The 20,303-nt window shown below is 45.2% G+C and overlaps 1 protein-coding gene across 1 annotated transcript; it reads right to left on the reverse strand.

Moving 5' to 3' along the window:
- Window positions 1-901: 901 nt before the first annotated feature.
- RILPL2 (Rab interacting lysosomal protein like 2) lies at window positions 902-19,398 on the reverse strand. The gene is made up of 4 exons (XM_019733969.3): window positions 17,054-19,398; window positions 10,506-10,657; window positions 6,383-6,496; window positions 902-1,437 (listed from the first exon to the last, which is right to left on the reverse strand). Exons 1-4 carry the CDS (start codon window positions 17,381-17,383, stop codon window positions 1,407-1,409), a joined length of 627 nt encoding a protein of 208 aa, XP_019589528.3. The 5' UTR covers window positions 17,384-19,398; the 3' UTR covers window positions 902-1,406.
- Window positions 19,399-20,303: the final 905 nt, after the last annotated feature.

A 20,303-nucleotide genomic window follows, 5' to 3' on the forward strand; every position in this document is an offset into this window, starting at 1 on the left:
GCCCACAGGGGTATGGAGACAACGTGTGCAGACAAGGCGTGCAGTAAATTGTGTCCGTTACTCGTGACAGCGCATTTTGGAGAACTGGGACATGCACAGTGTCACAGGTAAGAACCCAGCCTTAGAATCAGGCATGTGCTTGCCTCCTGGGCAGCCACCTCCTAGCTACGTGCCCTTTTGGAGTCTCAGTTTCCAAATCTGTAAACGGGGATTAATACCAGTCCCGGTCTCCCTGGGTTAACAGGAACAAATGGGAGGGTCCACACAGCAGGGAGTCGGCGTCATGTATTACGGAGACAGGCTCACAGGATGTGTTCTGCAGGCTCCTTAGTTTCTTTGCGGAGTGCAGCCACCCACTATATTTCATCGATTCCTAAATGCACATTTTTCACATTTAACATCTTTGAAATCAGGATGAGCCTTAAAATCAATAGCATATTAAGTTATAATTTACAGCATTTTTTTCTCTCATACCAACACACAAAATAATGGTGCATCACTTAGATTCAATGACATATAAATGCACCATATATGTACCACCATACATATATATATACACACACACACATATTGAAGGTGCCAAAAAAATGTATACAAGTGGACACTGGTCAACGTTGCTCAAGCAGTAGTTCGCCGTCATCAGAAGTGTCTGGACGCTGATGGTAACCACTTTGAGCACCTCTTGTCATTGCAGAAGTCAAACGTGACTTGTCTTCATCTTTTGTTATCGGTATATATTATTACAATTTTAATACAGTTTTCCTTTCTTAAAATGAGTATCCATCTTTTTGTCACCCTCTGTACATATACACACACACTACAGATTTGGAAACCGAGTCTCCAAAAGGTGAAAGTACCTTACACAAGGTCACACAATGCTAAGAGACCACTCTAAAAATACTTAAAAGTATGAAAGTCATTTTACTTTAATACAAAATCACGTGAAGAAAGTCATGTTAGCAAAATCAGGTAGTCACAACGTGTCACCGAAATCACCACTGGAATGTCAACACCATAATTTCTGGCATTCTCTTCTCCTCTCTCCCCGCGGGCTGATGCTTGTTGCTGCTACATGGTAAAGACCAAGGTTGTCTGTGGGACCAGAAAAGCAGAACACTGGAGGCCCCTCTGGGTGGTTGAAGTGGGCAGGAAGTGGCCCAGCTGTGCTCTCCTCTCTCTCTGCTTTCTCGATTTTTCGGAGCCACTTCCCCTACTCTAGCCAAGCCTTTGGGGTGTCCAGTTCTGCAGCCGGGAAAAAGCGACCATGAGAGACCTTCACTTCCTCCTTCCTGGGCCGGGTTCGAGGGGAAACAAATGAGCAAGGACAGTGTGTCTGCGTGGCACTGAGATGATTTGGGAAGTCTTCTTGGCGGGTGGTCTTCTCAAGTCCGAGAACCGCCTTTGAACTATGTCTGCTTCCCTGATCGGAAAGAGAACCTGGGTGGAGAGAGAGAGGGGTCAGAGGGAACAGAGAGAACGAAGCAGGGGCGCAGGAACCCCTGCTAAGTCTGTAAGCAGCTCTTGCAGGCCAGTGACTTAAACATTTATTCAGGGCTCATTACAGATGGACAGCCACTGTTCAGGGGCTTTCCATCTGTCAGCTCATTTCACCCTCATAACAACTTCAGGAGGAGCGTACAACCAATACCCCTATTTTATCGATGACCAAACTGAGGTTCTGTGAGGTTACGTAACGGGCCCAAGGTCACATTGTAAGTTGTGGACCCAGAGCCCACTTAACCACCGTGCTATAGCGACAGAATCTGCCACCATATTTTATTTTTTATTTTAGGTGGTTTTATCATAGAGGAAGTGGTAACTTCTCAATGTTACTTAAAATTATAAAAGATATCTTTGTAAAAAATAAAGATGAACATGTAAATTCTTAGATAAAACACAGAGAGATATCCCGAGACGTGAATACCAAACTTTCAGTGTTCTCCCCATCATATGCAAAGTTTTGAAAGGGAAGAATGATGTCTGGGGTTCATCGCCAAGTACAATCTCAGCGCTATTCCCAGCTATGAGAAAGAGGCAAAGATGGCCAGTGGCTGAAAAGTCAGGGAAGGGGACCTGGGCTCTTCTTATCAAACACAAACCCCTGAGCGTGGCTAGCAGCTCTGCCAGCAATGGTGGGGACAAGCCCTTGACTGGTGTTTGGATACAGGCCTTAGTGCTCAGTTATCCTCCCCTGAAACTGCACACACTCCCACCCACCCACCTGCCTCCGGAAGTGACATCACCCCTCCCAGTCCAAGCCAGGAAGCTGGGAGTTGTTCTCAACTCCTCTCTCCCTTCATCTGCTATGTTTTAGTCACCGTGCCCCAAATACGTCCCTAGCCTCACCACATCTCATCTCCTCCACTGCCACCCCCAGTCCAAGTCACAGCAGCGTCCCTGTCACTCCTGTAACAGCCAGAATATCCGAGTCACTATGCAGAACTAAGTCATTCCTCAGCTTAAGCCCGTCCATGGCTCCCCATGGTCTGCAGGACAAAGACAAAAATCCTTCACAGCATGACCTACTTCTTCAGAACGCCTTCCTTCCTTCCTTCCTTCCTTCCTTCCTTCCTTCCTTCCTTCCTTCCTTCCTTCCTTCCTTCCTTCCTTCCTTCCTTCCTTCCTTTCCTCCCTCCCTCCCTCCCTCCCTCCCTCCCTCCCTTTTTTCCTTCCTTCTGCTAAAAAAGCTTGTCTGGCCAGGAAATCGTGGCCTCATGCTCTTTAAACATGAGTCTGCAGGCTGGCTAGTGTTCAGAACCAACATTTTATTTTTGTCACATCAGGCTCAAATTCCACTTAAGTGACCCAAAGAACTCCCCTAGAAGAGGCAGAAAGAAACGCGCAGTGTATGCCTTCCGGAAGGAAGCCTTGTTTACCATGGGCCACTCACCTAATGAAAGTCCTAAGGAAACACCTTCGGATCCACACCTGCTACAAGGTGGAGACTCTCTTTCATTACCTTATCTCAGGAGACCTCTCCTTGGGGAAGAAACACTCCCAATGGCCTTGTTTTGACTGTCCCCACTCCCCTACAGAGCAGCCAGAGTCATCTTTTATATATAAACACAGTCCTGTGGTTTTCCAGCTAAAACCCTCCAGTGTCTTCCCAATGCGCTAACAATGAAACACACAGTCCTCACTGGGACCCACTCGGTGGCCTTGAGTGACCAGGACTCCTCCTGTCCCTCCAACCTCACCTCCACTCTGCTGCTCCAGCCACCACACTCTGTTCCACAAGCCATCTGCAGCCTCAGGCCTTTACACTACTGTTCCCTCTGCCAGGAGTGCTTTTCCTTCAGGTCTTTCAGGGCTCAGCTTGAAAGCTGCTTCCTCATAGAAGCCTTCCAGGATGCCCCAGTTCTAAAGCAGTCCCTACCAACCGTTCCCTCAGCACCCTATTTAATGGTCTTTTTAGCGTGTGTGGCTATTTGAAATTGTCCTGTCAATACATTTCCTTACCAGTCCACTCTGACTCCCCCTCTTCCCCTCACGGTCCCCTCCCCTCGGCCCTTTGTTGCCACCACCTGGGTACTTCTCCATCCCTTGAGGATTCCCTTAACTCTGCTCACACATCTGTAAAATGGCCCTTCTTTAAATCTTTGCAGTCACTCCTTTTGAAGGCGCCATTTATTTTTTGCCAGGACCCTGGCTGACAGACCCTGGGACCCCACCATGTCACTCCTGGGTATCTATCCTGGGAAATTCACACACAGTCCATGGGAAGATACGAATCTGCCTGAAGATGTTCACTGCAGCACTGTTCACAGCGTGGGTTGCTGGGGCAACCTGGGATTCCACCGCTGCGAGCGGGGGCTTATGCTGGGGTGGGAGCAGCAAGCTGGATGTCTACACCGCTAGATGGATAGATTTTAAAAACTGATGCCCATCGACAGATGAGTGAATAAACAAAATGTGGTCCATCCACACCCTGGAATATTATTCAGCCATAAAAAGGAAATTCTGACACAGGCTACAACATGGATGAACCTGGAGGACATTGTGCTACGTGAATTAAGCCAGTCACACAGGACAAATACTGTAGGATTCCACTTATATGAGGGACCTAGAAGTGTCAGATTCATAGAGACAGAACGTAGAATGGTGGGTGCCAAGGGCTGTGGGGAGGAGGAAAGGGGGAGTCAGTGTTTAATGAGCACAGAATTGCAGAATGAGATGATGAAAAGTTCTGGAAATGAGGAGTGGTGATGGTTGCACAACATTGTAAATGTACTTAATATAACTGAACTGGACACTTAAAAATAGTTAAAATCGTAAATGTCATTATGTACATTTTATCAAAATTAAAAAGAAAAACTGAAAAAAATCATTTGAACTCAGTTATCGAAGCTCAAAGGATCTTACCATGTACCAACTAAACCCGTCTGTCCACTGGGTTGACCATTAGCTATGTGTGGCTTCTGAGCTGTTGAAACATGACTGGTTTTTAACTGAAATGTGCTGTCAGTGTCAAATATACATCAGACTTAGAGGGCTTCTTATTATGAAAAAAAAAGAATGTAAAATATATCATTAATAATGCTTTGCAGTGATCCCATGGTGAAGTGATAATTTTTGGATATACTGGGTTCATACAATATATTACTAAAAAAAAAAAGAGTGCCTAAGAATAAAAAAACAAGAGTGCTTAGTGAGAAAACACAGTACTAGGAAACAGAATGAAGTGTTAAACAAAAACTCTGTTACGTACTGAAAATACGTCTACATGAAACAACATACACTTTAGAACATATTGAATCCCACATTAGAACAGCTGGGGGTGGGGGGGAGAGCGAGGAAGGAGAATGGGGATGAAGAGAAAAAGGAATGAAAAAAACAACAACACGAAAGGGGTCTTGTGCTGACAATGAAGGTCACTGTGCCATGAATCGAGAATCACTAACTTAACCTTGTTCCTGAGATCCAAAAATAAAAAAAAGGGGAAAAAATGTGTTTCTCCTCTCTTGAAACAAAGGCATTGTAAACCTGCCCTGGAAGGTAACCCAGAATTTCTGACCCCTCAAAAATATTTCCATGTGAAATGGGAGCCAGCAGAGTCCTTGGTGTATCCCCAGCACCCAGCACAACTCCTGGCACAACACAGACGCAGAGGGTTTGCTGACTGACCGATGACTGAATGAACGGAAAAAAGCAGGTCCCCTCCGTCGTCTGCCAAGCAGCTCTCCCTCAGAAGTGGGGCTAATGGAGCAAGAGCAGAGGTGGCAGCCTGGTGCCCAGGACCCAATGAAGCCTGCAAAGGTGCTTCATTTGGCTTGTTCAGTCTTTACTTCTAAAATTTGCCAGCATTTGGAAATCAGACTCCATGAACAAATTTGATTTCTTGCCTTTTCTCAAGAATCAGAAACTCTGGCAGCACGTTACCCCTCAGCCAGACAGAATTGGGGGAAACATGTCCCCCTGCCCCCCTCAGCCCCCCCATCACTCACCCACATTAAGTGTTCTGGCCCCAGAAAGCATTTGAATTTGAAACCCCTGGCCGAGGCTGTTTCTCGGTTTCCATCCAAGAGACCAGAGAAGAGACCAGCCTGGCAAACTATCACCAGGCTGGACTTTTTCCGAGAGACAAGGCAAACAGGCTGTTAGCGCCAGATGGGCTGGAGGGAGGGTGCGCCTGAGAGCCTGAGAAGGCACCTCCCAAAGTGTGGGCCAAGGGTTCCCCACGTCAGAAGAGCCTTGGGGACTTATTAAAAATCCAGATTTCTAGGCCTCATCCTCGAAACACTGACGTGATTTCAGAGACTCTGAATTTAAACAAGTATCCCACACTGTGTGGTTTGAGGCGCGGCACCCGAGAAGACACAGGGTTTCACGATGGTGTGTGAACAGAAGGGTACTATTTAAAGGAAGCTGGATCACGTGTCCCATCGTTGGGTCACATAGTGTCCTCCCAAGTTGGAGCAAAGAGAGGTGATGAATTAGCCCCTTCAAGTCCAATAATTACTGTTACTGTTTTTCTTATTGTTGTAATCGTTTGTTTTTTTCGTTCGTTTGTTTGTTTTTTGGGGTTTTTTTTGGAATTGTTATTGGCTCATAGGGAGGCAGTGGATGTAGACTAGGGACTTCCTTGGGTTCAAATCCTGACTTCACTATTTACGATCTGTGTGACCTCCCTTGGATACATTATGCGACCTCTCGGTGGATACCTGTAAAATGGGGTAAGAACAGCTCCCAACTCACAGGGTAGTTATGATGAGCCAATGAATCAATGTGTCAAGTACTTAGACTCTGCCTGGAAGACAGAACACACCGGCACTGAGTTTTCCTATCAGCTGCAGCGCCACGCCCATCCCGGGGGGCGGGCCAGCCCCCCCGTCACCCCCCTCCTTCCTTTAGAGCTTATTTAGTGGCAACAGGGGTGACTTACAGCTTTCTGATGATTGTCCTCTCCTCCCTGTTGCTGCTGGCACTGCTGGGCCTGGCAACCAGCGTATCCTTTTCTCTTCTTGCTCCTGGGCCTTCCCTCGCTGGAACCAGGCCGCTGCGGGGAGACAGGGGGAGGACAAACAGATGGGTTGCTATATTGCGACCTCTTATCTGTGCAGCCTGAAGGTGAGGAATCTGAATAACTATCATGATATTAATACGATCATCACTGAAAGCTCTCGAGTCAGAAAGATTGTGACCCACGTCGCGAGCACCCTCCCTCCGCGTTTCTGATGTCGTCACCTTTCTTTCTCTTGTCTAATCATATTGGCAAGTACTTCAAGCTTCTCCACTTCACAGGAATATGACCCTGTATAAATTCTCTGACTTAAGCCTTGATTTCCGAATTGGCAGAGCGAGGATAATAAGAGCACCTACCTCCTAGGATTGAGGGATTAAGTGAGATAATAACACATGGCACTGATTCATTCAACAAACATTTACCAGGCCACCCACTGTGCCAGGGCCCGATAGCTACAGCAACGAACAAAACAGACAAAACATCTTCTCTCCTGCAAGTTATATTCCAGTGGGGAAGGAAACAGTAAACAAATAAATAAGTAAAATAAAAACAGATAAGGTGAGTCAGATGGCAATAAGAGCTAGGTTGATACTGACTGACAAGATATTGAGGTCAGGTGATGCAAAGAGGGCCAGTATTTCCTGGGACTTGACGTAGAGAAGTTGGAAGACGACCACTCTTTCACCTGCTCAACGGGACTGCCAGAAGCTGTATTTCCTAAGATTCAGAGAAGGACGGTCTGTAATACAAGATAATGAGGACAACAAACAAAGAGACGCAGAGAGGAAAGAACGAGGCACCAAGTCCCTGGTGCCAACCTTGAGGCTTTCGCTGCAGTTTTTACTTTATATCTGAGAGCAATTCCAGGATCCTTCCCAGCTATGTGAGCCAATAAATTCCCTTTTGCGCCTAAACTAGTTTGAATCGGATTTCGGTCGCTTGCATCCAAGAGAAGCCTGAGCACAATGAAACATTTCAATGCATGACCCAGTGAGCTCTTTAGACCCACTGCGGTATTAGGGGCCTGCTGCTCAATGTATGCCTTCTTGTGCTGTTTCCTTCTTGCTATGGACTGAACTGCGTCCTCCCAGAATTCATATGTTGAAGCCCTAACCCCAATGTGATAGTATTTGGAAACAGGGCCTTTGGAAGACAAGTAGGGTTAGATGGGGTCACGAGGGTGGGGCCCTCGTGATGGGATCAGCACCCTTGTAAGAAGAAACACCAGAGGGTCTGCTGTCTTTCTCTCCCCACCATGTGAGGACACAGCCAGAAGGCAGCTTTCTATAAGCCAGGAAGTGTTAGAACCAACCATGCTGACACCTTGATCTTGAACTCGTAGCCTACAGAACTGTGAGAAAAGAAATTTCTATTGTTCGAAACATCCAGTCTATGATATTTTATTACGGCAGCCCGAGCTGACCAAGACACTGCTTTAGGTATGAGTTTCAGAGAGCAGAATTCAGCCTTCTCTCTCCTTCTTTGCAAGGAGTGGGCTCTTATTATTTAATATTACTTCTATTTTTATTATAATAATGTTTCATAATAGGCATCACCTAAAAATTCCCTTTTCCCATTAGCTGTTGTTACACCACATCCTAAAACTCAGGGATTTAAGACAATGATGATTTGTGATTCCTGATGGTGGCTGTTTCTCATGGTTGGCTGGGGCATCCTCCTGCTGGTTCTCAGGTGGCTGCATGCACTGCTGGGTCAGCTGGGGGCTGGGCACAGCTGGGGCTGTCAGCTGGGGTACCTCGGCTCTCCTTCCCATGACCTCTCCATGTGACTGTCTGGAGTTCCGTCCCAGGATGATGGCCTCAAGGCAGAGTTCCAAGAGCACAAAGACAGAAGCCTCAAGGCCTCTTAGAGACCTCCCCCAGGACGCCAAGCAGCATCACTTCGACCACATTCCATTGGTCAAAGCAAGTCACAGGGCTGCCAAGATTCAGGGAAAGGGAAAAGACTCTACTTCTTGATGAGAGGAGTGGAAAGGTCTCCTTGCAAAAAGCGTGCAGGACGGGAAGGGTTGTTGTGGCCGTTTGGGGGAACGGCCTACGGTATCTGCCTTCAATTTTAAATGATTGTGAGTCTGAGCTGGGGCCTGCAAACTGATGCCGTTGCTAAGAGAGCACCTCGGCTGGCATGTGGGTTTCTCCAGAATATATAACACAAGAGACTACACAGAATCCTGCTGTCTGTCTGCTGGCCTGTACCAGATGGGAAGTGCACATCTGTTGTTCTCTGAGAATTCAAAACTGCAAATAAAGTGTGCTGCTTTTATTCACTAACAAGCTGCTCACGGCATCAGCAATTTAGCAGTTCCTGTTTTTAACTACCTGTGTCTGCAGTACTTATTAAGTGAGATGAAGACAGGTCTTTCCATTAGCAGGCTTCCAACCTCAGCAGAAGGAAGGCAATTAAATTCCTGTTGGCAGAACTCAGCCTTTTTGGATTTGCTTTCCTAGAGCGTCTTTTCTGTAGCTGCTCTCTTAATGATGCCGCACTGGAGAAGTTTAAAGAATAAGATCACTTGGGCTTGGTTTTGAATCAGGACAAGTCCTTACTTCCAAGCATTCAGGGTCCAAATGTGGCATGAAAATGGGAAGCCCGGACTCTGATGTCAGGCTGTCTGAGGTCAGGTCACACCACTGCCACCACCAGCAGTGGACTTTCGGCAGGGACTTGGCGAGGCAACACCGTCCATCATCTTGGGAGTCACGTTACCTTAACTCAGGCTTGTGGACACTCACTGAAACAATGCTTGGGATACACTTAGAGTGCCTGGCACATGGCAAGCACGGGGTGGGGCAATATGAGCTGGCGCTGTGTTTTTATTCTCTGGGCCTTTCCTTCTTCTGCCTTGAAAGAAATTTGCTTTGTTTAATGCAGTTCTTCTCAGAATTATTTGACCATGGAGCCCCCTTTTCAAGAAATACCTACATGAAAAGCAACATTTTGGGAAACAGTGGCGCAGATGGACACAGCAAGGTCCCAACCTGAAATATCAACAGCTTCCTTATTTCCTCTCTTTCTGGTCCTATAGTCCCTTCTCTACACATATTATTGGGATCTTTTATAATTTTTTATTTTTTTAAGGAGGGCACAGTTCCCAGTAGCCCATGTGGGGACCAAACCGGCAACCTTGGTGTTATTAGCACCACACTGTAACCAACTGAGCGAACCGGCCAGCCCTATAACTTTTAACTTTTATATAATTTCAAACTTGCAGAAAAGTTGTGAGATTATACGAAGGCTTCCCAAATGCTCTTTACCCAACTGTTATCTATCGTCCATTCATCCGTGCATCTATCTTCTTTCTGAATCCCCTGAGTATAAATTGGCGCTATGGTACCCCCTTCCTCCTAAATACTGCGTGGTGTGTTTCCAAACTAGGGTCTCTTACGTAACCAGGTAATTCAGTTACGAGAATCACCACACGGGGGGTTTCACACAGTAGTCAGACCTACTCGTTCCCTTGGTTCACACCTTCTATCATGACACCTGCAAACAGGAGAGCCCTTTGCTATAGCCAACCAGGCGTCCGCACTCCCCCATGTCTTCCTGACCGTCCTCTCCCTGTGTTTCGGGCCCAGCTGGTTCCCATCTCGGGGTCTTTGAACTTCTTGCTCCACTTGGACCCTGGCGACTCTTTCCACGGTTGGCTGCTTCTTGTCATTCACCTCAGAGGGCGGTTCCCGGCCACCCAACCTGCAACTGGTCCTTCCCCACCTCCCCTCCCCGGCGCTTCATCCTCCTGTCACCTTGTTTAATACTCATTAGTCTGAGGGTTTCTTTCAGGCTTCTTTGCTGACGGCCTGCCTTCCCCCTAGATCAGCATGGACTTTTCTCGGTTGTGTTCACTGCTACACCCCCACGGCCAGGAATCGTGTCTGGCCTGTAGTGGGTCTTCAATAACTTGGCTAAATGAACATAAGAACCAATGTGTAACGTGTCAAGGAAATGCAGGCAGGGTCTGGCTGCGGGGTGCAGGCCCCTCACCCTCGGCGGGGAACCCCCTCACCCCCACAGCAGCGCCCACCTCTTGTAACACTGCAGCTCTTCCTGTACCACCAGCAGCTGGGACTTGAGCTTGTTGCGCTCCTGAAGCACGTCCCTCAGTTCCTGCAGAGTGAAGCGTGGTCGGTTGGGATCCGTCAGGTCAACCACCATCTTCTCTGGTCCCAGGTTTACCTGTAAGAAAAGAGGTCACTTCCAAGTTTCCATCACGAGGATGGACTATCCAAGCCCAGAAAGGAAAGTTCTCTTGTTCTGTTACTCCCAGGGACCCGAGGGGAAGAGACGTTGCCTGTTGGAAGAGTTTGGTTGACGGTAAAGAAGCAAAAGTTCTGAGTACCACCATTTCCAAGAAAAGAACCAGGGCTCCTGGGAAAATGGCTGATTCCAGGGCTGGAACAGGGAAAGCGCAAGACGAGCCTGGACTATTTTGTTGTGTAAGGTATGGAGACAGAGCAAAGTGACACAGTTTGAAGGAGCTCCTAATGGCCAAACTGAAAACAATCTGACTTTCAAAATGAATAACAACAGGAGTGGATAATAACATATCAGATAATAGAGAATTCAGGAATCCACACTTAATATTTTAAATTAATTAATGGGAATGTGATGGTTAATTTTATGTGTCAGCTTGAATGGGCTAAGGGATGCCCAGAGACCTGGTTAAACAGTATTTCTGGGCGTGTCTGTAAAGGTGTTTCTGGAAGAGATTAGCATTTGAATTGGTAGACTGAGTAAAGGCAGATAGCCGTGGAAGGGGGCGGGGTGAGTGCGCATCACCCAATCATCAACTGAGGGCCCAAACAGAACAAAAAGGTAGAGAAGGGTGAATTCACTCTTTCTCCTCTTTTTCCTCTCTCTCTCTCTCTCTCTCTCTCTCTCTCTCTCTCTCTCTCTCTCTCTCTCTCTCTCTCTCTCACTCTTTCCCTCTCTTTCTGAGGCTCCTGGTTCTTGGGCTTTTGGATTTTTTGGACTCAGATTAGGACGTACACCATCAGCCCCTTGATTCTCGGGCCTTCTGGCTCAGACTAAATTATACCACTGGCTTTTCTTGGTTCTCCAGCTTGCAGATGGCATATTGTGGGACTTCTCAGCCTCCATAAATGCATGAGCCAATTCCCACAACAAATCTCCTCTTATATCTCTGTCTATATCTATCTATATCCTATTCATTGTTACTCGGGAAAACTCTGACTAATACAGGGGAGACCGGGATCTGTACTTTATAGCAGAATTCCAGCTAATAAGTGTAGAAGATGATAGAATTGAAAAAAATCACCCTTCTGCAACCATCCTAGTAGTAATTGATTTGGACAAGACTAATAAATGGATCTAAAACCTTTGGGTGAAAGCTTGTTGGGGAACGGGATACCGCACACAGTTGCAAAGTATTTTCCCACAGGCTACCGATTAATTACAGAGGGAATAAAGGCATCTTGACAACACGTAGGAAGCTGGCAGACACCACTGTGACAAGAGGCTGAAGTCACCATCACCGATAATGACAAGCTGACATTAGGTGCCTCCTGACACAAGGCACTGAGGTCACGGCACCACTTCAGTGGTTTTCCTGCCGAACATGGACAACCTGAATCTAATCACGAGGAAGCATCAGAACAAACCCAAATGGAAGGACATTCTACAAACCAACTTCTGTATAAGCTTCGAAAATGGTAAGGTCATAAAAGACAAGAAAAAACAGAGGAACGGTCCCAGATTAAAGCGACGTAGAGAGATGTACCATACGACCCTGGGCTGGACCCTGCATCAGGAAATAAAACGCTAGAATGGACATTATTGTGAATTTTGAATATGGATGGTCTGTTAGATCCTAGTATTCTATCAATTTGTCCCCTGAATTTCAGCATTTACTATGGGTACACACTAGTGTGTCTTTGGAGATACACACTGAAGTATTTAGGGTAAATGACTCCAATCTTTTATTAATCCTGCAACTAACGTATGTCTGCTCAAATGGCTGAGCAAAAATCTCTGAGTGAACAAACAATATACATACACAAATATTTTTGTATGTGTACACACATGTGTATATGTATATGTGTATATGTATATATATTAGATTGGTGCAAAAGTAATTGCGGTTTAAAAGGTTAAAAATAATTGCAAAAACCGCAATTACTTTTGCACCAACCTAATATATGTTGCATTCACCTGAATACAACCCCTGGATCAAAGTGAGAGGTATACAGGTACTTACCTTGCAACGCTTCCATAGGTTTGACATTTTTTCAAACTAAAAAAAATAAACATTTAAAAACAACCCGTGTATTAATAGAAGCCTAGTTAAATAAACTAAGACACAACCACACTCTGGAATATCCTACAAGTGATAGAGTAAGGCACACCATACAGAGAAAGGCAGCAGTGCCACTGTTCCTCCTATTAGCCTGAGAGCACAGGGATATAAGGGCTGTGGGGAAAAGGGCACTTATTGCTGAGGGGGCCGAGCTCCCGAACCTCTTTGGAGTGAAACTGGGCAAAACATATCAAAATTTCAAACGCACCCTTCCTTTGACCCAGTGAGTCCATTTCCTCTAGATATTCTCCCTCTGGGGTGAAATGGCATGTGTCAGTGTTATTCATTGTTGCACGTGCTAAAAGCAAATGACTGGAAAATATCTTTTAATTGGAGACTAGTTAAAGCAGAGATTCTTAGCCTTCTTTTGTGCCATGGACCCTTTAGGCAACGCGGTAAAGGCCATGGAGATGCCTTCTCAGAGCAATGTTGTATTTTGTTTCTTTCTATTACAGTGGACATTCTATATTATACTAGTTTCAGGTGTACAGCATAGTAGTTAGACATTTACATAACTTACGAAGCGATCCCTCAATTAGCCTAGTACCCACCTGGCACCGTACATATTTATTACAATATTATTGACTATATTCCCTATGCTGTACTTTACATCCCTGTGACTGTTTTGTAACTGCTAATATGTGCGTCTTAATCCCTTCCCCTTTTTCACCCAGCCCCTCCAAACCCCTCCCCTCTGGTGACTAGCAGTTTGTTCTCTGTATCTAAGAGTCTGTTTCTGTTTTGATTGCTTGTTTATTTTGTTCTTTAGATTCCACATATAAGTGAGATCATATAGTATTTATCTTTCTCTGACTTACATCATTTAGCATAATACCCTCTAGGTCCATTTGTAGAACAATGTTTTTAAATGTATAAAATTAAAAGCACAGGATTACAAGGAAACCAACGAAGATGACATATGCTCACCAAAATCTTCTAAAAGCAAGTTTATGAATAATACACCTACTCTTTAAAATTAAGTAACACAATCTAGCCACAGATGTAATAAAATGCTGAACAACAAAGTTTTGACATGTGTGCTACAGTACACTGCAGTGGGACATGAAAATATCTGTGATTTCCATTGGTAAGTATCACAGGTACTGCTAATATTGCTGTGGTTTGCTGTTTACATTCATAATTGAAAAAAGTGATGCATTTCAGTTGGAGGTCAATGAAAATAAAAATATAATTTTTTCCCATGCAAGTTCATGGACCTCTTGGATTAGAATCATGAGCCCCTGGCGGTGGGGGAGAGGGTCCGAAAACTCAAGAACCCTCACCATTTGAAAAGCCATTAAAAGATGAGGAAGCTCTTTATATTCTGACTTAGCATAACTTTCATGCTATGTTAAGTGACAATAAGCAAGAGTCAGAGCAGAATATATACTATAACACCATTTGAATAAAAAAATGGAAAAATATATTCACATCTGCTTGTGTTTGCATAAAGTACATCTGGAAGGATACACAAGAAACTGAGCATTTAAATTTTTTCCATGGAGGGAAAATGTAGAGAGAGATGGGGAGGGAGTTTTTTCAAGGCAAATACTTTTGTACCTTTTAAATTTTCAAATTAAAGTTTTAAAAAAGAAAGGAAAGAAGTACTTCACACCCATTAGGATCATCACTATTTAAAAAAAAAATGAAAATAACAAGTGTTGGCAAGGATATGGAAACACTGAAAGTCTTGTGCACTGCTGGTGGGAATGTAAAATGGTGCAGTCACAATGGAAAACTGTATGGCAGGTCCTTAAAAAATTAAAAATAAAATGATTATATGATCCAGCAATTCCAATTCTGAGACTATATCCAAAAGCATCAAAAGCAGGGACTTGAAGAGATTTTTATACATCCATGTTCATAGCAGCATTTTTCACACCAGCCAAAAGGCAGAAGCAACCCAAGTGTCCATCAACAAATGATGGATAAACAAAATGTAGTCTAGTCATATGATGGAGTATTATTCAGCCTTTAAAAGTGAGGAAAGTCTAAAACATGCTACAACACGGATGAACCTTGAGAACATTAAGCCAAGTGAAAGAAGCCAGTCACAAAAGGACAGATATTATAAGACTACCTATAGGAAGTACCTAAAATAGACAAATTCATAGATAGAAAGTAGAACAGTAGTTACCAAAGGCTGGGGGGAGGGAGACATGGGGAGTTGTTTAATGGGGAAAGAGCTTCAGTTTTGCAAGATGAGGAGAGTTCTGGAGATGATGGTGGTGATGATTGCACAACCATGTGAACATACGTAATGCCACTGGACTTAAAAATGGTTATGATGGGAAAAAAATAGTTAAGGTGGTAAACTTTATGTGTACCTTATCACAATTAAAAATAATAATTAGAAAAAGAAAAAAATAAGGCATGTTTTTATGAACTGTAGTGGCATTCTTCTACCTTTTAATTCTCTCTGCCTTTTCCCCACCCCACCCCCATTCTTAAGACTGCAGCTTGGGAGGCAAGTGTTCCATCTCATGTGCTGGCTGGTGAAGCCTGTCCCCACACATTCCTGTGCCCCACACAGGAAATGACCAACCCCTGCACACACCACACTGTTCGTGGTCCACGGTGGGGCTTCCTCCATAGCCTGTGCGTGGAGTTGGAGGCGACAGGAAAAGAGCACGGGATGTAAGCTGAGTGATCCTGGGCAAGTCACTGAACTGCCCTTGAGTCTCAAAAGCCAGGCTCCTTGCTCATCAAGACATTCAACCATCTCATATGATGGATACATTAACTACAAATATACATGTCACCGTGACTAATGTGTAGATGAAATACAAGTGCACCAGGGAAGCTACCAGAAACCTTCAGTCTTCCCTGTGAATTTTGGCGCCCTGTTCCTGCTGGGCTTTCGTGGCGCGTGCCTCAGTTTGTAATCTTGCATTCAAGGCTGTGTGTCTTACCTCTCCCGCTAGAAGGCACGGAGGGACCTTGCCTGGCTTACTTCCATAGCCCCAGAGCCGGGCACAGTATACCCTTCAGATGTTAGAATAACAAGTAAAGTCAAAGGGCTATTTTATAATGGCGTGGTTGAGACTAGTATCTCTGAGCTCAAATCCCGCCTCCACTTCTTACTTGCTCTAAGTCCTTAGGTAAATTACCTAACTGTTCTGCGCCTCCATTTCAGTAAAATGGGTATAATATAGTGTGAAGATTAAATGAGAGTCCGCTTTAGGACAGAATTTTTTTTTTTAACTGTGGCTGGAGACCAACTACAGAGTCACGATGTTAGTTTAGTGAGTTGCACCAAGAATTTAAAAACTCATAAAAATAGAATAGGAAAGTATGTCTGTGCATCATGTTTAGTAAGGGTGAGAGCTGGGGTACACTGTTCCTTGAAATGCAATTTTGTAAAATGGAGGTACAACATATCTACACTAAAATGTACTAATTTGGAGTTTATAGCTTGGTGATTTTTACCATATGTATACACCAGGTAACTACTATAAATTTCCCTCCTGCTTCCTCCCACTGTCCCCTTCCTGGGGTTCCATCAGTCTGTCTTCTATAAGTAAAGCTGGTTTTGCCTGTTCTTGAGTTTAACCCACAGTACGCTCTTTTGTGCCTGCCTTCTGTCTCGCAATGTAACACCTGTGAGAGTCATACATTCAGTTGTGTTCTTTTTCATAGTTGTGTAGTATTCCACGGTATACCACAAATTTAAAAATCCATCCATTCCTCTGTTGCATTTGGATTGTTTCCAGTTTGGCACAATTATGAATACAGCTTGCTCTGATTATTCTTCCATGTGTCTTTTTCCAGCCACAAACACTAATTCCTCTTTAGTAAAGTTTCATTTCTTAATCTAAGTCAAAGATTCTCAAAGTGTGATGCCTGGACCAATAATATCAGCATCACCTGGGAAACTGTTAGAAACACACATTCTCAAGTCCCAGTCCAGACCTACTGAACCGGAAACTCTGGGGCTGAGGCCAGGAAATCTGTGTATTAACGAACATTCCAAGTGATTGTGATGCATGGTAAAGCTTGAGAACCATGGCTCTAGGTTATGGCCAAACACGCTGGAAGCCACTGATTTAGAACATACTCAGCACGTGTCCCAGCACCTAGTAAATGCTCAATAAACGTTAGCTGTCATAATGCTTCCACTCTGAGAACTGAATTCTTGCAGGGATTTGTTTCGAGGGGCTCTATGTTGGTGAGAGGCAAGGGGCCTCCCGGCCAGCGGGCGCTGCCCCACGCATCTCAGGCTGCTCCGGGCCGAGCCCCCCTCGTCCCGCACTCACCTCGCGGGGGGCCGCGGAGCCCTCTCTCCGCAGCCTCTCCGCCTCCTTCCTGAGGTTGTCCCGCTCCATTCTCAGCTCCTCCACCGCGAGGTTGCCCTCATTCACCAGCGTCTCCAGCATCTCCAGGACGCGGACAATTTTGAACTGCAGCTGTGTCACCCGCGGGTCGCTGCCCAGGGCCATCAGCTCGCGGCCCACCACGTAGGAGATGTCATACACGTCCTCCACGGTCAGCTGGAAGGGGCTCTTCCTCAGAGCCCCCTCGGGCCCAGCCTCGTCACCCTCCTCTTCTTCCTCCCCTTCCTCCTCTCGCAAAGGGGGCTCTTCCATGGCTGCCCAGACCCCTGCAGCCTCGGGAGCCGCTGTCTGGGAGTCTCCAAAGGTCCAACTTCCTCCCGACTCGGAAAACTTTCCGCTGGGCACAGGACCCTGCCTGCCCACGGCTGGGGGACGGCCCAGGAGCGGCCAATCAGCGCAGCGAGGGGTGGGCCGGGGGTGGGGGGAGAGGGAGGCCGGCGGCGCTGCTCTCCCGCCGGGACGCGGGTGCGCAGGCTCCACTGAGGACCGTGCAGAAGAGCGGCCTCCAGGATGTGGTTTGGGGCACGAAAGAACAACGGAAGGGCAAGGCAGCCGAAAAGAGGAAAGGAGAGGTGACGGGGTGACAGTGACTGCTCCCCGCCTGGGAACTTTTGCAAACCGAAGGCGGAGCTGCGGCCGCGAGCCCCGCCCTTAACGACAGCCGCGACCGACGCCGGTTTCCATGGAGACGAGGGCGGAATTTCCCACGCGAGTACGGGAAAGAGAGTAAAAAGCACACAACTTTTCCCTTTCTACACGCGAGCTTTCCAGCCTTAGACTGTGCAATGTACGTGGAGGGAGCTCCGTGGAGGAAGATGCGCGGAGCTCCCAGGCCAATGTGTCGCCAGGACCTGACGCATCTGACCCTCCATAAAATGGAAAGTCCCTGTGCTATGCACTTTGCTCATTCCTGGGCTCCTAAGCTTAACAACGTTGTGGCCTTGGCCAAGTTACTTAATTCCGCTGAGCCTCAGTTTCCCCCCCACCCCCGTAAATAGCAGTACTGACGTGGGAGGGTGGCTGCGAAGAATATATTAGAGGAGATCATGAGATAATGCGTGTGACAGAAAGCACTTAGGAAGCACTAAAAAATGTTAGCTGGTCTTCTTTCTTTCCTCCAACAAACATTAAGCTTGCCTGTAAGACACTGCCACACAGGGGTTGGGGTGGGAGGAGTAATAAATGACAAAAAATTCAGTCTGTTTTGAAAATTAGAAAGTCACCTACAGATACCCAGGGTATGACTGAGAATGTTAGCAGTGCGGATTACAAACCCAGCTACTTCAGGTTGGATTAGCGGTTCGTAATAGTCATAGGCAGAAAACTCAGCAATGGAGCTTGTCTTTCCCAGGAATAGATTGCCAGCTCTCTCTCTGGTAGATGGACCTGATTTTCTCCACACTGAAGTTCTAAAATCACAATGGAGAGTGGACAAAAATAAAACAAACAAGCAAACAAAAAGCAAAGCAAACAAACAAAACAGATACTATTTTCAGAGGGTACAATGTTCCAATGATTAAAGGAGGCTCCAGGGCAAAGGCTCAGCAATCCATACATTACAGACGTTACAACACCAGTGATTAAAGACTGAGTAAAATAGTAGGCTTACCATAAATAAAATATGGTATATCATACAATGGAATATCACTCAGCGGGAAAAGCATGAAGGAATAGAATAGAGAGCCCAGAAATAAAACCTCACATCTACAGTCAAATGATTTTCGACAGGTGTGTCAAGATCATTCATTGGGGAATGGACAGTCTTTTCAACAAATGGTGTTGGAAAATTGGATACCCACATGCAAAAGTATGAAATTGGATCCTTATACCATATACAAACATTAATTCAAAATGGATCAAAGACCTAAACCTTAGAACTCTTAAAAATCTTAGAAGAAACATAGGGGAGAAGCTTTGTGTCATTGGATTTGACAATGATCTCTTCGAAAGCACAGGCAACAAAAGAAAAAAAAATAGATAAAAGACAAAATAGATAAACTACATCAAAATTTAAAACTTGTACATCAAAAACCACAATGAACAGACTGAAAAGGCAACCTACAGAGAGAAAATATTTGCAAATAAGAGGTTAATATCCAGAATATATAAAGAACTCCTACAATGCAATAACAACAACAACAAAAAAATAAACATAGCCTGATTAAAAACATGGGCAGAGTTGGGTGGCCAGTTAGCTCAGTTGGTTAGAGCGCCGTGCTAATAATACCAAGGTTGCCGGTTCGATCACCGCATAGGCCACTGTGAGCTGCACCCTCCTTAAAAAAAAAAAAAGGGGGGTGGGGGCAAAGTAAAAATAGATGATGCAAAATCCTTAGCAAGAAGTTAATAAAGAATTTAGCACATTAAAGTATTACATACCTTGACCAACTGGATTTTATTCCAGGGATGCAAGTCTGGTTCACAAAAATCAGTCTATGTAATAATCCATCATAGTAACAAGCTAAAGAATCCACAAAACAAATCATTGGAGCTAATAAACAAGCTTGAGGTTGCAGGACACAAGATCAATACACAAAAACCAATTGTAGTATACACTTGCAAGGAATAATCTGAAAATGAAATTAAGAAAAACAATTCCACTTAGAATGTCATCAAAAGGAATAAAATACTCAAATAAATTGAACAAAAGCAGTACAAGACTTGTACCCGGGAAACTATAAAACATCACTGAGAGGAATGAAAGACCTAAATCAATGCAAAGACACCCCATGTTCATCAGTTGTAATACTTAGTGTTGTTAAGATGGCAGTATCCTCCATCTTACGTCTCCAATTAATCGACAGAATCAGCACAGTCCCTATAAAAATCTGTGCAGAAAAGAGTTAACACAACAGGCCTGAGAATGCTAGCATTTGAAAATGCTGCTTGTAAGGTTGGCCCCTGGCTAGGTTCTGGGAACTTGATTTGGGGAGGGTTACCATCACCCCAACGGATAAGAGTAGCTCACTGTGCCTTAACTGTTTGCACAAACACCACGGTTTATGGTGAATGCTGACTTTCCTCTTGGGAGTCTGAAAGTTTTGTATGTGCTAGGCAGAGGGTGCCTGCATGGCCAGCCCCCAATAAATACCTTTTGCACAGAGTCTCTAATGAGTTTCCCTCATTGACAGTATTTCACACATGTTGTCACAACTCTCACTGAGAAGTTATG

This window comes from Rhinolophus sinicus, chromosome 9 (genome assembly GCF_057876585.1).
Source record: "Rhinolophus sinicus isolate RSI-liver-muscle chromosome 9, RSI-T2T, whole genome shotgun sequence".
In the NCBI taxonomy this organism is placed as follows: domain Eukaryota; kingdom Metazoa; phylum Chordata; class Mammalia; order Chiroptera; family Rhinolophidae; genus Rhinolophus; species Rhinolophus sinicus.

Bases quoted from the DNA above. Each gene is read 5' to 3' on its own strand.
- RILPL2 (XM_019733969.3), bottom strand. From the start codon at position 17,383: ATGGAAGAGCCCCCTTTGCGAGAGGAGGAAGGGGAGGAAGAAGAGGAG. The intron at 10,658-17,053 runs GTGAGTGCGGGA...CTTTTCTTACAG, and splicing joins GCTCCGCGGCCCCCCGCGAG to GTAAACCTGGGACCAGAGAA. The intron at 6,497-10,505 runs GTGGGCGCTGCT...GTCTCCCCGCAG, and splicing joins GAGCTGCAGTGTTACAAGAG to CGGCCTGGTTCCAGCGAGGG.